This window comes from Hyperolius riggenbachi, chromosome 5 (genome assembly GCF_040937935.1).
Source record: "Hyperolius riggenbachi isolate aHypRig1 chromosome 5, aHypRig1.pri, whole genome shotgun sequence".
Classification (NCBI taxonomy): domain Eukaryota; kingdom Metazoa; phylum Chordata; class Amphibia; order Anura; family Hyperoliidae; genus Hyperolius; species Hyperolius riggenbachi.
In genome coordinates this window covers 329,775,367-329,792,583 of record NC_090650.1, presented here as the reverse complement: position 1 = coordinate 329,792,583, position 17,217 = coordinate 329,775,367, and the positions used below count along the sequence as shown (strand labels likewise).

The 17,217-nt window shown below is 44.5% G+C and overlaps 1 protein-coding gene and 1 long non-coding RNA gene across 2 annotated transcripts in view; both read right to left on the bottom strand.

Moving 5' to 3' along the window:
- DSG2 (desmoglein 2) overlaps positions 1 to 8,442 on the bottom strand; it is a 70,419-nt gene extending 61,977 nt beyond the window's left edge. Inside the window, exon 1 of the mRNA XM_068237308.1 lies at positions 8,138 to 8,442. Coding sequence (XP_068093409.1) covers positions 8,138 to 8,182 — 45 coding nt within the window. The 5' untranslated portion in view covers positions 8,183 to 8,442. The remainder of the gene's footprint in view (positions 1 to 8,137) is intronic.
- A 2,901-nt stretch (positions 8,443 to 11,343) lies between these two features.
- Positions 11,344 to 17,217, bottom strand: part of LOC137517712 (uncharacterized) — a 32,229-nt gene continuing 26,355 nt past the window's right edge. Inside the window, exon 3 of the long non-coding RNA XR_011020634.1 lies at positions 11,344 to 12,643. This is a non-coding gene — a long non-coding RNA (uncharacterized lncRNA). The remainder of the gene's footprint in view (positions 12,644 to 17,217) is intronic.

Here is a 17,217-nt window from a genome sequence, read left to right as displayed (position 1 = left end):
ATACTACACCAGAGTAGGCTCTTGATGTTTGTCCTCTTTTTGTTTTCACAGTGGTAAATATTCATGGCCATATGCGAGAAGACATTGAAGAACTTAAAGCACAAAATGCTACAACGCTAATGGTTCAATATACTCTTGATCCACTATCCACCCAGCTAAGCTATGGCTATCTTAAAGGCCACCTAAGCAACACATCCAAATATCTAGACTCTTGCCCTATTACATAGCTTATGGTAAAATTATGTAGTTGTACCCTCAGTGTATTGTGTATATTGTGTATGGCAAATCTAATTCCTTGTACAACCATTTCACAAACTGAAATAATCACTCATGAAGGTCTATACAGACCTCCCATTCTTCTGACCTTGCCAAAGCATGGGTGATTAGTAGCCCATTGGCCAATAAAATGCTAGGAATTCCAACTTACATGCAAACTGTATTCAGCTTGGAACTGGGCCAATCAAAATTAGAACTAAATTAGAATGGTTCACTTCCAAGCTACATATGGTGTGTGTGTGTGTGTGTGTGTGTGTGTGTGTGTGTGTGTGTGTGTGTGTGTGTGTGTGTGTGTGTGTGTGTGTGTGTGTGTGTGTGTGTGTGTGTGTGTGTGTGTGTGTGTGATAAAACACCATCTTGAACCTGCACATATCCCAGTTGATCCAGGGGAAGACAAAAAACAAAACAAAAAACGTTACAAGGCCTGGGCCAATTAGCCTTAAAAGGGGAAAATATTCCTTCCCGACTCCAGATGGCAGTCAGATAAACCCCTGGATCAACTCTTCCCGGGAATTACCTAAAAATTATAGCTGTGGATGCCCTTCAATGCAAGGAAAGCATCCAAGCCCTCTTTAAAGAGGCTCTGAAGTCTCCTGAAAACTGTTTATTTTAAAAAAATGTGCTTAACATCTTTGCCCTAACTAAACCGCCGCATTCCCGCCGCTGTACACTAACTAACCCCCCCCCCCCCCCTAACTCCCCGGGGGCAATCCGGGCAGTGCTTCCGTGAGAGGCAGAGCTATGAGCCGCAGCTCTGCCTCTCAGCGCGTCTGTCAGCCTGGATTGCCGTCTCTCACCCGCCCCTCTCAGTCTTCCTTCACTGGGAGGGGCGGGGGAGAGGCGGAGATCCGCCACTGATAGGCGGGGCATGGAGTCAGAGCTGCGGCTCATAGCTCTGCCTCCAACAGCAGCAAAATCCACGACCAAGAAAGTCATGGATTTTGCAGGGGAGAGAAAGGGCGAGTTGGGGGGGGGTGGTATTTAGATAGATTCCAGCGGCGGGAATGTGGCAGTTTAGTTAGGGCAAAGATTTTAAACACATTTAAAAAAAAAAAAAAAAAAAGGATCGTTTACAGTAGACTTCAGAGTCTCTTTAAAAGGACAACCGAGGCGAAAATAAACTAATGAAATAAACAATTGTATCTATCTTCGTTCTCCTAAATGACTTCTAAAGATATTCTACAGTTTTATTTTATGTTTAAATCTACTTTAAGTTTTTTATTGTTTTATTGTTTTTGCTCAATGACACATTCATTGAAGTATGCCAGAGCTAAAATGTATGAACCAATGACCCTTTTTGATCTCTTTCCTGCTCGCAGAAGCCATCATCTGCTAGGAAAGTGTTTTATAGTTGGAATTTCTTATCAGTGAAGGTCACACTGTAGTCACTTCCTGTCTGAGTCAGCCACTTACATACCTGATATTTAACACAGCATAGTTATTGGTGTGCTAGGCACTGTACATACACATGTCTATCTCATGTCACATGTCATCTCGGGTATCCTTTAAATGCAGATATAGAGTTTGCCATAACTACTTCCTGAGGTAAGATGTTCCAGATTTTAACCACTCTCACTGTGAAGGACCCCTTTCTAAATAGATGTCAAAAACTTTTTTCCTCCACGTGCAAATCATGTCCCTTTGTCCGTCGTACAACCCTAGGGACAAAAAGCTCATCCGCCAAGCTTTTTTAATTGCCCTCTGATATATTTATACATGTTAATCAGGTTACCTCTCAGTCGCCTTTTTTCCAAGCTAAATAAGCCCAGTTTGTTCAGCCTTTCTTGGTAAGCGAGATCTTCCATCCATCTGATTAGTTCAGTTTAATAAACCATAACATTAGTGAAAGGTATACAGAGGATTACATATTTTTTTATTTTAAACAATGCAGATTGCCTGGCTGTCCCACCGATCCTCTGCCTCTAATACCTTTAGCCATTGACCCTGAACAAGCATGCTGATCAGAGGTTTCTTAAATTTGACTGGATTAGCGGCATGCTTGTTTCAGGTGTGTGATTCAGGCACTACTGATGCCAGAAAGATCATAAGAACTGACAGGAAATTGGTATAGTTTTGAGGGAAATAAATATGGCAGCCTCCATATCCTTCTCATTTCTGGTGTCCTTTAACAATATGAGTAACGAAGTTTCAGAATACAATAAATTGAACAAATTACAGATTGAAAACAGTACTTTCATATTTCTGCGATTGAAGTTAGGCTTTGTACACACAGCCTTGTACAGGACAGGAATATAGCGCGTATACTGGTATCTGGCGCATTTGTTTTGATGCTTACTGCTCCCATCGGAAGTTAGTCTTTTGTGCATCTCCCAATCATCCCTGCTCCCCTCTCCATGTAAGGCCTCTTTCACAGTGCAACGTTAAAGTCGCACGTTAGAAAGTTTTATAACGCAGACTAACGCACAGCAATACAAAGTCTGTGCGACATTCATAGTGCACACGTTGCATTGTGTGTAACGTGTAGCAATATTTAGAGAGTGTGCTGCATGCTGTGTGTTTAGCAATACATTTGCTGCGTTGTGTGTGTTGCACATGCTCAGTAAGGTTTCTTGTTTTTTTAAAAATGTAATGCATGTGCCGTTTTCGTTCCATCACTGTGCAATGAAAACGGCGCACCAAACGCAGGGCTAAAGAATGTACTATAACGTCCAAGTTATAGTCTTTCAATGCATTGCATTAGGGACACATTATGCGACCTTACTGTCGCATCAAACGCAACGTCCCACTGTGAAAGAGGCCTAGCAGTTAGCAGTTTGTCTGTATAGGGCTCGAGTGCCAAACTGTCACACTAGGTGCAATCATTGATGACAGTTATAGTGGTTGTGTATGCATGTACATTTAAAATGGGCAACGCAGGAATTTGGGTGCTGAAGACAGCCACAAGCAGAATATCCGTAAACTACTGATCTTCCACAATGAATCACTGGGTAATTCCAATAGTATAATTTCATTAATTTTTACTTATATTTTACCTAACAATAGCCCTACTCTCACATGAGCCCTCCCTCTCTATCCCTAAACCTAACTGACTCCCTCCTCCATGCATAACCCTAACCAACTCCCCACCGATAACCCTAAACAACCCCCCAGTCCCTGCCGAAACCTAACCCTAAATGACCCCTCCTCCCATCCAATGCCTAACCAACCCCTGCAGTCTATGCAGTGCCTATTTTAACATAATGACATCGGCACCTAAATGATCTGCTTCTTTGTAGGCACCTATATATTTGTATACACTCAGGGGATCAGATCAGTGCTTTCCTAAAAATTGCAAGATTTCCAGAGTTTCCCAGAGAAAAAGCACCCAGAAGCAGAATTGTGGAAAGATTCCATACAAAAGTGGACTTCGGTTTGCAGTCCTAGAGGAGGAAAGGATCCTTTTGCCTTGTTGAATGTTACATGTGCCACTGGCTTTTGTTTCCTGGCATTCCACACATATTTCAGTAGGAGCAACAGTGAAAGATTAATGGCACCAGTCTCCATTATCAGCGACCAGAGCTTAGGGGCAGCAGAACAGACAATGACGGCATCCAGTGATAAACAGTGAAATCACTTGCTCTGTAGACTGCAAACGTGTGTGATATATACGCAAGTACGAATAAAAAAAAAAAAAAAAAACACTCATCAAATTGTTTATCATAAAGAAGCATCCTGGAGCATTCATTGGGCTTAAGCATAGCTTGTTGGCTCAGTGTACCAGTGCTGCAGTAAATAAAACAATTCCATTGACCCTGGTATGGGTTGCCATGGTTATACTACCTTCTTGATGTTCAGCCAAAAAGAATCCATCCTAGTGGCTCAAGTTTTTATTTCACTTTGCTAATGTAAGACCTTTCTTGCAATAACTGGGTTTAAGCAAATCTTCCAACAATATATGTATGTATGTATACCACAAGTGCTGGGTGGCCTACCAAATGCAGACTAATCATGTCTATGGCAAGTTTAAGATGACTCACTTTTTCTGTTGCCTGAATTGATTGTTGGTGATTTTTGACAGACTAGCAATGATCATGGTACCTCTGTTGGGGTCACACAAAAACAAAAAACAGAAGTCCCAATGCATTGTCAGATTATTGGCACACTTCAGCTGCTGTAGGACTATTAGTATTTGTATGGAAATTACAGCTACTGTAGAAGATGCATTCGCTCAGTCACACTACTACTAGTCATTCTGGTTTGACCCTCTCCATTGATTCTGCTTTCACCATTGTCATCTACAAAAAAAGGGTTTATTTCACTTACATTTCGATATCAATAAAATGGGCAGCTTTGAATAAACCAGAGATATTCTCACAATTTTATCACCAGGAATCGTAGAAACATTCCCTTGGAACTTCATTTAGTAGAAGTGTCTTCTTGACCCCAACTCTGCTACAACCCTCCCCACCATACACAATGCACAGCTCTCACCTTGCAACCAAAGGGGAACGGCACATGTCCACGCCTCCTCTGAAGGATCATGGACAAACGTGGGGCTATGCAATCTTCTTGCCATTTCATGGTGTATTTATTTTTTGCAAATGAAACGAATCGGCACAAAAATGTCACGCTGTGAAAAATTAAAAACCACCCGAAAATAGCATGGAACCACATGGAAAAACACATTAAAATTTGGAAAATCTGCAATTGCATTGCGGTTTGTTTGTAATTTTTAGCTGAATAGAGCCCTTACAGGTATACAAGGAACAGTGGTCCTGTTGGAACTCTGACAGCTGCACCTACACCACAGCTTTGCACTGATATTAGAAGCACACCAATTCTTGCAAACACCAAGGCAATCGTTTATATCATACTGACAGGAGAACACCTGACAAAGTCCACAGTAGACTAATTCAGGCCAGGTGAAGAGGAAGTCATCATTCATGTACATTTCAGTATTAATAACATCCTGTTTCCTCTGAGAGCCATGGCAGTTAGGATCTCATACATGCAACCTTAAAAAGTGAACCTGAACGCAAATTTTGGGAAAAAGATGCTTATCTCAGTGGAGGGAAGTCTCTGTTTAATTCAAATGCGCTATCATCCAAATGCAAGTGCAGCTGCACTGCGCAGGTGCAAGTGCAAGACGTCCCACGCCTGCACAGTAGCTTGGATTTTTCGGTCGTTCTACTGCGCAGGCCGCCAGTAAACCTGCACAGTTCAGCCATGCTTGTTTGTGCATGGGAGCATGGCCACGAAGAACAAGAGGGTCCTGGCGACCGGTGGTGGGCTCAAGAAAAATCGGAGTAGCCTCTGGAGATTCCAGAGGCTTTGCTCTACTGAAGTAACTTGTTGCTTAACCACATCTGTTCTTTGTGTCTCTGGCCTCTTAAGGACCAGAGATTTTTTTCAATGGAAACGATCTATGATCAATGTGGTTGGTTCACAGTGATCATGTGGTCAGGAGCCAATGAAATTATAGATATGGAGCTCTGCTGTCAGCGTGACAGCAGAGCAAGTAGTCTGAATAATTGATGGATCAGCAGAGCAACAGGAACAGCTTTAGCACATAACAGAGAAGTTGAAATCTATGCCCTGACAGGGATAAGCAGACAGATAAGCAAACACAAACAGGGCACTGATTTCAACTAGCGTCATCCAAAACCAGTTAAAGGCTAGATTCACACAAGTGGTAAATGCCAGCGTTTCACCATCACAAAACACAGAAATTCAATGACAGCTTTCACACTGACATACAACTGGCCTGGAGTCCAGTGGACAAAGTTTTCAGCTCCCATCTCACAGGTGTACCATGGTAACATTAGTATAGAAAATCACCATGGAGAATTAACATGGTGAAACCACCACCCTAATATCAGTCGCCCCCTTCCCAATGGCTATAGTGAAATAGCCTTGTGTTGTTTTACATATACATACATACTGTAGTGATGGTAACTATCTGTTGCTAGAGAAGTATTTATTTCTAGAGTGCAAGCTAAGCGTGACTGTTCACCAATGACTTCATCGATATCCACAGAGGAAAGGGGAGAGAGGAGAGGACATTATCCCTCACTTAAGGCTAGATAAGGGTCCAAACAGAATTTTCATCTAGTGCTCCATCATTTGTAGATCTGCCTCTGAACAATGCTATTACTTCCAACACCTCTGAATGCCAGCATTATTTCTGTCCCAGAATCCACGCTGCCTTATATGGTACACAGTAAACGTTTCATAAGAACCTATTCACTAGATCAAGATAGTAATTAGCCGTCATTGTCAGAAAGCATCCTTTATGGGCCTAGTTATAAAGAAATGGCAATCTGATAACAGAATTCCACTTTTGAAAATTGGATAGCCATTTTTTAAAGTACCACACAGATAAAAAGGCAACCAAATTTCACATGGTGGTGTATCGATCCTAAATTAGAGATCTGTAGATCCATTGGCTAGAATGGAGCCATAAATCACCAGCTCCACCTGTTTTCTCTAGCCAGAAAACGTAACAGGCATGACACCCTGACCTGCATTGCGACTGACTGGCAAACAGGGTATTTGAACCAAATACCAATGCGCTCCATTGTACCTTATGGCTATTTTGCCATCTTTAAAAGGGGTGCCTGATGTGACATACAATAACTGCATACGTGGCAACCACAGAAAAGTAGCAATCATTGAACCCGAATGTTTCCTTTATAGCTATAGAGAACAGCTCCAGTTTACTTTAGGGGACTTTTAGGGAAATTCTGCTAACGTGTTTGGGTGGGTAGCACCCTCTTGAACTGCTAGGTCGTAGAAAGGTTGTAGTAAACTACGCCCACGCCATTTGGCCAATCAGTAAGCTCCGTGCTGTCGGTTGGAGAACTGTTCTCTTTGAGGTTTCCCTCAGGGTCCCTTAAAGTAGACTAGCGCCTGGAGAACTACTGTACAAAGGAGTATCATTATTTCAGCAGACATTATGCCATATTGCTAGTGAACAGGCTGATTGCCCTCTTAAGTACAGGTGCTCTATCTAACCTAACATTAACAAACTCTGTCAAAAACAGCAGGTAACTAGACTGCTGTGGCGTAGTTAAAGGAGCTATGGGCCCCTGTGCAAGTTTTTATTTTCCCCCTCCCCAAGCACTCTATACATAACAATTGATACAGTGTTCCAAAACCTGCCAAAGACAACCACAGTACCAGATGTGCAAGAAGGGGATGGGGAACAGTTTGTTAATGATTACCACTATTCAATGCATCTGTACAAGCGATTATTATCAGCTCAGGACCAATAAAGAGCTAATACTGCAGGTGAGGGAGGGCCTCTCTGACCCAGGGGCCCCAGTGCAGACACAACCTCTGTCCCTGCTACACCAATGCCAGACTGTTTTAAATATATCATTCCTAGCCGTTTAAGGGCTGGTTCACACAGACGGCAGGGGGCGTTGGAGCGGCCAAAAGCCGCATCGTCCTGTGACGTTTCGTTCGGGGGCGGCGGTACGACGATCGTCTGCTTCACATCGCGATTGGCATTTCTCGTCCCCGCAAGGAGACCCTGGATGTCACATGCGGCTTCTAGGGCTGACCAAAACAATGCGTTAAATCTGGATCGGAAAGCCGCATTTGTGCAACTGATGGTAATCGTGCGATGCGAAACGCTCCCATTCACTTGAATGGGAGCATTTAGCCGAGTCCCGAACGTTTGGTGGTAAACGCCGCCAAGCGTCCGTGTAAACCAGCCCTTTAGGCTAGTTTCTAACTAGAAAAAGAAAATCAACACAGAACAGAACAATTATTACACTGTTGCCATTTTTTTCACTGAAAAAGTTTGCTGACATGCTCTGTAGTTCCCCATGAGAATACACAAATGTTGTCACAAGCAACACTAGGCAGGCTCCCTAGCAGCAGCACTCAGTCCCACAGGAAGACAAGCAGCACTCACCAGTAACAAAACAAGGATCCCCCCTCCAGCAGGGCTCCGCCGCATACTGACACCGAGAACTTCTCCCTCCCAGCGGCAGAAAGTTACAGGGAATCCACACGGCTGGCTGGTTAGTCTGGGCAGCAGCAGCCAGAGACACAGGTGTGCGGGGAGCTCAGGGGACTCGCACAGCAGAAAATGGAGCTTCCTCTGGCCAGGCGAGGCAGGGAAAGGTGTAGTGACGGGGGAGGGGACCGGGGCTCACAGACAGAGGGAGGACCTGGCTGCAAAGGAGGGCTGGGCTGCCCCTTGGCTTGTTTCGTTCTCTTTCTTTCCTCTCCAGGTAAATATGGAGACCGAGAGCCCAGCCCTCCAGTTCAGCCTGATGTCATCGGTGTCGCAGCTCTAGGTGTGTCAGAGCCTGACATTGGCCTGAGGAGATTCAGAGGAATTCTCTGTTTACATGGAACTTTCTTACTGCTGCTGGGTATTAACATATTGCAACAAAGCATCTCATTCCCTTTATATATGTCATTTCCGACAGAAACACTTTTACTTGTGCATTTTATGTATTTGTAAATTCATTTGCAGCCTATCACCCCTTTGTTTTCTCACAGGAGATGTTTTCTCATTTTGTCTGCAAAATATATTTTTAGCATCCCAGAAAGGAAAAAGTACTAAAAATCAATGAAAAATAGTAATAGTAAACATTATTCTTTGGAGGTGGGAAAGAGCCCTTTGTCTTAGCTCACATTCCTACATTTGTTACTATTAGTAAAAGTGACTAGGAGACTATACCATTATTCCCACAATTTTCATACAGCTGTTCCACATAAATTCCCTTTGAAAAAGTCACATGACCCAGAGATTGGTGCGCAAATTATGCTCTGAATCAAGGGTCAGGAACCTTTTTGTCTGAGAGAGACATAAATGCCACATATTTTAAAATGTAATTCCGTGAGAGTCATACAATGTTTCAAACTGGGACAGTAGGGCTCAGGTCCCTGTTGCCATGGTGATTTGTATACAGTTCATCCTCTGGGCAGTGGAAGTGTCAGACACGTCTTCAGCTTCTCTTGGGTTTCAGCAACATCAGCAATTTTTCTGAGAGCCAGACAGGAGAAATATAAACGAACAGGTTGTACAATTAGCTAGGTGAGTTGGGGGTTGATTCACTTTGAAGGACGAGATCCCCGCACTTTGGCCCAATAGGCTGCCTGTCGAGTGACAGGCAGCCTATTCGTCCAATCAAAGTGCGGGGATCTCGTTCTAATAAGTCACTGGACTTGACAGGGTCAAGAGTAGGACAATTGGAGCAGTCGTTCGTTTTGGTGTAGTGCGAGTAAGTTAGTAGTGCATGCTACAGCAGTAGCGTGCATTACTTTGAATATTTAACGTGTGCTGCCACACTAAGCTGCGCTGCTTGACCAGTGTAGCTTAGTGAATAAACCCCTACTGATTTGTCTGTGAGCCAGATGTAGCCATCAAAAAAGCTACATCTGCCTCCTGAGCCATAGGTTCCCTACCCCTGCTCATAAATAATGGTGCTAACAGATTGGAAGTTTCTTTCTCTGTATGGAGTTAATACCTGTCTTCACTCACCTACGGTGAGAGGGATAGGAAGGCTGCCATTTTTGTTTCTTTTTAAAATGCACCTGAGACCTCGAGAATGGAAGCATTAAGGGCTCGTTTCCACTACAAGTGGTGCAATGCGGCTACATAGCCGCATCGCACCGCGGGAGTGCTAAAACACATGCACGGCAATGAAATAGTTTCCACTGCGTGCATGTTGTGGGGAGCGGTGCGGATTCTCGCGTGGCCGCATCCACCCCCAGCCGCGTCCCACCTCCTCAATTGACTTCCGCATCGGGAGAAGCAGAAGTGACGTGGGCGCCAGCTGAAGTGATTCGATGCGGCAAGGTAGCCGCATTCGCATCACTATCCCTGCGGAAACGGGCCCTTATACTTACCTGGGGCTTCCTCCAGTCCCCTTTAGGCCATGGGTTCCCACACAGGTGGTCAGCCTGGTTAATTGCTCAGTTGCGCTGTACTGCGCCTTGTTAAGCGGGCGCCCTAATTGTGCTTCTTTGGTCGGGAGCATTCTGAGCACAGTACTAACTACGCAGGCACAGAACTCTCCTGCCCACTGGATGAGCAATTTACCACGCTGGCCAGGAGAGGTTCAGAGTGGCCCAGGAGGATGGTAAGGCTGGTACCTAAAGGGGGCTTCAGAAAGCCTCAGGTAAGTATAAATGCTTCCATTTTCAAGGTCTCAGGTTTCCTTTGAAGGATACCCTAGCCCTTAATAAATTCTGAAATTGAAGCCATGTGTGTGTGGGGGAGGTGCTCATAGCCATACCGCACCTCCTATGGCCAGCGTCTCTCTTCATTCTTCTATATATAATAAATATGTCAGACTCTGTATTCCTCTCATCTCAGGTTATCTTAACCCCTTCCAATCCTATATCCTACATTGGTATTTTCCATTTCATTTTCCAATGTCAGACTTAGTTCAACATAGGAAAACATGGCAAATATTACGCGGGTGCATTTAGGCTTGCCACTAGGGGTGCATTGCAAGATCTAGTCCAGCATGGCATCATTTGCATATGATTTGCATCTGAATTGAATGCGAAGTGTGCAGAAAGTCTATATAGGTGCTACACACTGAGCTGGTGGTCATTTCAGATGCAGCCTTAGTGGTATGCGCTGGCGTTCTCCTTGCAGCATGGCATCAGCCTACATGAATCCAACTGTTGGGCTAAGGCTGACACTTTGATCCCCTCCAGCACTATGCTGTGCCACGTAATTATGCAATTACGTTGGCAGGCACGTAACAAGGGCGGAGCTACAGTATGTACGCCTGATCCGCCCCCTCGGCATCAGCGGGGGAGCGTCTCCAGCTCACGCACTGTAGCTCTGCCCTCATTTCATGCCTGCCAACATAATGCAGGGTGGTAGAGACCTCACCGGCTCCCATGGCAGCAGCACACATTGATCACACCCCACTGCGCAAAGCCAGAAAAAGTAAGCGCTGGGGGACATGAGTGATCAATAGAATGGATTGGAAAGGCTTAAGGAGGTGGGCAAAGAAAGCACTGTCTGGTGCCACCTTCCAGGTCCTGCCTGACTACCTCCCAAGGGTGATGAGTTTGGACAGTTCATAGACTGCTGTTCAATACAGTCTCACAATAGCATGAAAAGTCAGCATAGGAAACAACCCCAGACTTTATTAATATTATTGTGGATTTATATAACACAGACATCCAATTCTTACCATTCTGACCTTGACTACTATTAGTCATTGTATTAACATATTGGCCATATTTTGGGGGGTAAAGTGTATCAAATTATAAAACATACAGCACACATTATTCATTAAAATACACAAGCCTGAACTTGGGATTAAATATTAGGGCAAGAAGGATTTTTGCCCTTACTTTCCCCTTAAAAGGTTCTTCCCTTCTCCCTGACTCTTAGGAGCCATGTGGGTTTTTGTTGGTTGGGGTGGAGCCTCATGGTCAGTGGCCATTTGCCTGTGACAACTCTCTTGTGGAGATAAAGGTCCATGGTGAGGGCCTGGAATCATACAGCCTTCAGTCCTCTCCTACAGCGTGAAGGCCCGTAGCAAAGGCCAGAAAACACATAAAACTGCAGCCCCTTCAGAGAGCATAAAGGTCCATAATGAAGGCTGGGAATCTCATAGCAATGCAGACCTGTCCTCGAGCATAAAGCTCCATAGCGAAGGCTGGGAATCTCATAGCAATGCAGACCTGTCCTAGAGCATAAAGGTCCATAGCGAAGGCTAGAAATCTCATAGTATTGAAGACTTGTCCTAGAGCATAACAGTCCATAGCAAAGGCCAGAAATCACACAGCAATACAGTCCTCTCCTAGAGCATAAAGGCCAGAAGTGAAGGCCAGTAATCTCATAACACTAAAGTCCTCTTCTAGATCATAAAGGTCCATGGTAAAGGCTGGGAATCTCATAGTGCTGCAACCCTCTCCTAGAGCATAAAGGTCCATAATGAAGGCTGGAAATCTTATAGCTGTGCAGCTCTTTCCTGGAGCATAAAGGTCCATAGTGAAGGTTGGAAATCTCATCACAGTGCAGCTCTCTCCTGGAGCATAAAGGTCCATTGCGAGGGCTAAGAATCTCATAGCAGTGCAGCTCTCTCCTGGAGTATAAAGGTCCATAGTGAAGGCAGGGAATCTCATAGAAATGCAGCTCTCTCTTGGAATATAAATGTCCATAGCTAAGGCTTGGAATCTCATAGTACTGCAGCACTCTCCTAGAGCATAACATTCCATAATGAAGGCTGGGAATCTCATAGCAGTTCAGCCCTATCATAGAGCATAAAGGTCCACAGTAAAGGCTGGAAATTCCATAGCAATGCAGCTCTCTCCTGGAGCATAAAGGTCCATAGCAAAGGCCGGGAATCTCATATCACTGCAGCACTCTTCCAGAGCAGAACGGTCCGAAGCAAATACCGGGACTTGAAGTGTTGAGATCCTGCTTCAGGAATTCCTACAAGATATATAAAAGAATGTCAACTAACACTCCAGAATTGGCTAAAATGAAAATATTACTTTTAGATACAGTACATTTTCAATTAAGAATGATAGCTTTACTAATTAATTTTTACACCAAAAAAACAAAGTATTTAGACTAATCTGACTGTGAATGCCAGTGAAGTTAACTGTGTAAAAATATATTATCCTGGCAGATAAAATAGCCAAAAGCTTTTTTTAACTGACAGTTATGAGCAGGGGTTGAATTCAGTTAAAAGTACTGATAAAGTGAGTTCAGTTAAAAAGTGTCAATAGTATTTATTTAATCTATCATCTACTAGACAATGGCCAAAAATTCACTAAGCAGTTTAGACTAGTCTACTGATGGTTTTTAGTCTACTTATGGATTGGTGTAATGTTTTAGACCTGTCTTTAGACCTGGTCTAAAACATTCGGTAATGAGGTCAGTAAAGCAGGGGAAATGATCAAAAGAGGCAATTCACAAAGGCAAACAAGGAGTAACCACACCCACTTTTTCTGACAGAGATTATACTAGCTGATTTCTCTCTTTGGAGCTATTACTTAATCAAGCATCTTCTCCAGTTCTACTCTAAAGCCTGGCACACACTTTCAATTATGATTTGCCAATCACTGACCAATTTTACCACCTCCTTGTAGTATGCAGGTCAACAGATATTGGATACTATGATCAGATTGTGTAGGTAAACAATCATTCTACAAGAGGGTGGTACAATTGGTCAGTGATTGGCCAATGAAAATTTAAAGTGTGTACCAGGCTTAACTGCTCTCATCACCTCTTTTAAGGTCCGTACACACGACGGACTGGAGGCAACGAACGGGTCCGTCGTCACCTCCCGCTGGGTGGGCGTTCCAACGACAGTCCGGCGTGTGTACGCACTGTCGGCGGACTGATACGGCTGCTTCTGAGCGATCCGCCCCGGCGGATCGCTCAGAAACAGCCGTATCAGTCCGCCGACAGTGCGTACACACGCCGGACTGGCGTTGGAACGCCCACCCAGCGGGAGGTGACGACGGACCCGTCATTGCCTTCAGTCCGGCGTGTGTACGGACCTTTAGGCATAATTATATGAGTGGGAGAATTATCTCAACTGTCTCAGCTGAGCACCTTTTCCACAGCCCTACCTTATGTGTCCCTCCCCCACCCTTTAGATTGTAAGCCTTTGGCAGGGTCTCCCCTATGCCACCCCTCTCGTGGACTCACTCGACTTGAATTGCTGGGTTTCTGACAATCTTTTGTCAAAGATTTCCAATCACCACATGCATTAGTATGCGACAATACGTTTGCGTTTTTTTTTTCCCAGCAGCACAATGTAAATATACAAAGTACATGTAGTGTCCAAAAAAATGCTGCAGGCTATCAGGATGTATCCTGCTTGCAAAAATTCTTGTTAGGTGTGAAAGAGCCTATTGGTTTACATGGGCTGTCTGTTCTAATGTGCCTTTTATTTGTGGGGAAAATGCAATCAAGTGTGAACCCTGCCTTATGCTGGGAATACACAAAGGGCTTGATTCACAAACCCGTGCTAACTGTTACGTGAAGTGCCACTCACGGACATTTGCGCGCGATAACGCAGACTTTTTCGCACGCAAAAGTCCTCATTATCGCGTGCAATTGTCTGCAATCGCGCGATCGCAGGACTTTGCGCACACTAAAGTCCACGAGCGGCACTTCACGTGCAAACTGTTTAGCACGCCCGTGCTAACAGTTAGCACGGGTTTTTGAATCAAGCCCAATGAGATTTTTCAGTAGATTTACTGTCAGATCGATTTTCCGATCGATTATCTGATCATTTTTTATGATTTCCATTCACTTCTATGAGAAAATGGATCAGAAAAATGATCAAAATCAGATCAGGCCTGCCAGAAATGATCTAGCAAGCCATCTATCTGCCAAAAAAACTCAGTGTATTCCCAGCATTAGGTTCAATGTGAAACGCTACTCAAAAATGTTACTCCTGCTTAGTTTTGGAAGAGCTTGTAAAGGCTTATTCTGCTTATCTATGTTTTATTGCAGAATAGGGTCATCTTGGGAAATTTTCTTTTACATCCTAACCAAATAAAAGTGTGGACAGCTATAAAACCCAGGTATGAAGAGCTCATTTATTTTTTTTAACTATTTCCTGTTTACAATGGGAGGCACTGGATGGATTTCAGGGATGCTTATGCAAAAAAAGCAGAGTTTAGAAACTTACGTTCTCTGAGACTTATCTGTGGCTGCTGAGGGGACACAAACCACTCAATGGTGAAACTCCTGTAAATTCTCCCTGTTCTAATGCTGACATCACCAGCAAGATGGTATGTTTTACTCTGCACAGTGCCAAGAGAGATGTTGGCGCTATACCAATCAATAATAATAAAATAATAATAGTAACTTTCAAATCTGGTTACGCCCATGCAAATTTTCAATTCGGCTCCTGCTAATTCTGCTTCCTGTAGACTGAAAAGTATGCCTTTTGCCCAAATTAAAAGCTAATTTATACTCAAATTCTGTAGGAACAACACCATACACCAGTGTTACCTTACTATCCTACTAGAATGTAAGGGTGTGTGGTTTAGGGCCTGAGCCCACTTACGCAGTTGTGTCCGCTTTTCAGTTACACATGGTTGAAAAGCGGACAGTTACAGATGTTATAGTTACAGAAAAGTTACAGATGTTGTTACAGATGTTGAAAAGCGGACAGAAGCGGACACAACTGCATTAGTGGGCTCAGGCCCTTAACGTACACTATAGCTGTTTAGGTTATGCTGTTTCAGCATATTGTTATGCTTTAGGCAGGTTCCATTCAGAGTGTGATGTCACAAATGTCTCACAGCGAGACAGAATATATTTATGACTCATTGGTAGAAACTACATAGTGTCAGTCAGTTCACTATTCACCTAAAGCTGAAGCAGCCAGACTTGGATAGTTGCTTGGCAACCAAACAGGTAAATATATGAGTTGTTCTCATTACACATTATCTGTCAGCTATGCCCCAGGTTCTATATTTTGGTGGTCTTAGCATTAATCACTTCCGGATGGAAGTAGTTGAAATCTGCGCCCTGTTTATGTCCTGTTTTTCCTGCCAGGGCATAACTTTCAACTACTTTCACCACCCCACAGTCTTATCTCTCTTGCCATTTGCATACCTCTGGTGCAAGTGCAACCCACTTGCTCCGTACGCTGGTAAGGAGATGATTTAATTGGCTTCTGACCTTGTGATCACTGTGAGCTAATTACAGTGATCACAGCTCTCCAAAACCGTTGCCATGGAGATCAGCACGGGAGAGTAAGATTGGGTAAATTGATTATTGTACGTGCCCTGAATGGATGGCGGCGGGGAATCTCGGAATCCCGCCCTCTCTCTGTGGGCCGACTTCATAGCGGCCGCAGGGCAGATTTATAGTCTGCTCAGGCCTGCTATAGCCTAATTTTACAAAGCCATATAATCTAACTTAACATTCGGAGTAATTATTCAGAGACAGGACACATCATTAGTTTCAAGGAAACTTGAAGTGAGAGGAATATGGCGATTGTCATCATAATTTATAATGCCAGTTGCCTGGCTGCCATGCTTAGTTTTTGGCTTTAGTGGTTTCTAAAGTCACATACAGGGCCAGACCTCCCATGAGCACCTGCTGCAGGCATTGTCAACCCGGGGACGGCTTGGGGGTGGTGGAGACCGGGGTGCGGGCTTGGGAACTGGGGTGCCCGGCAGAAGTGGAGAGGAGGGCTGATATTATTTCCTCTCCAGGGGCCCCCTCCTATCCCGCTCTGCTGTTCCCCCTGCAGAGTGGCGCAGCGGTACGTTGTCACCTGTCCTGCTCCATGCGACGCATCCATTCGCTCCAGCAGCTGGCTCCTCTCTACTTCCTGTTTCCCTGCATTGCACCGGATTACGCATCATACTACAGGGATTGGCGGCCGGAGAGGAGCCTGCTGCCGAAGCGGACTCATCACTGCATGGAGCGGGCAGGCGAGTTATTTACAACAAAACGCACCAATGCGCCAGCTCTGCAGGGGGACACAGGAAGGGGGCCCATGGAGAGGGAGGGAGGAAGGAATGTTGTTGGCCTCCCCCCATTGTCACCCACCTCCTCCCACCCAGCCAGTGGTACCTATACCTGGCTACCTATACTGAGGGCACCTATACCTGGCTACATATAATGAGGGCACCTATACCTGGTTATCTATACTGGGGGCACCTATACCTGGCTTTCTATACTGGGGCACCTATACCTGGCTACCTATACTGGGGGCACCTAAACCTAGCTACCTATACTGGGGGCACCTAAACCTAGCTACCTATATTGTGGGCACCTATACCTGGCTTCCTATACAGGAGCACCTATTCCTGGCTACTTATACTGGGACACCTACACCTGCTACCTATATTGGTGGCACCTATACCTGACTACCTATACTAGGGGCACCTATACCTGACTTTCTTTACTGGGGCACCTATACCTGACTACCTATAATGGGAGCACCTATACCAGGTTACCTATACTGGGGCACCTATACCTGGCTTCCTATACTGGAGGCACTTATTCCTGGCTACTTATACTAG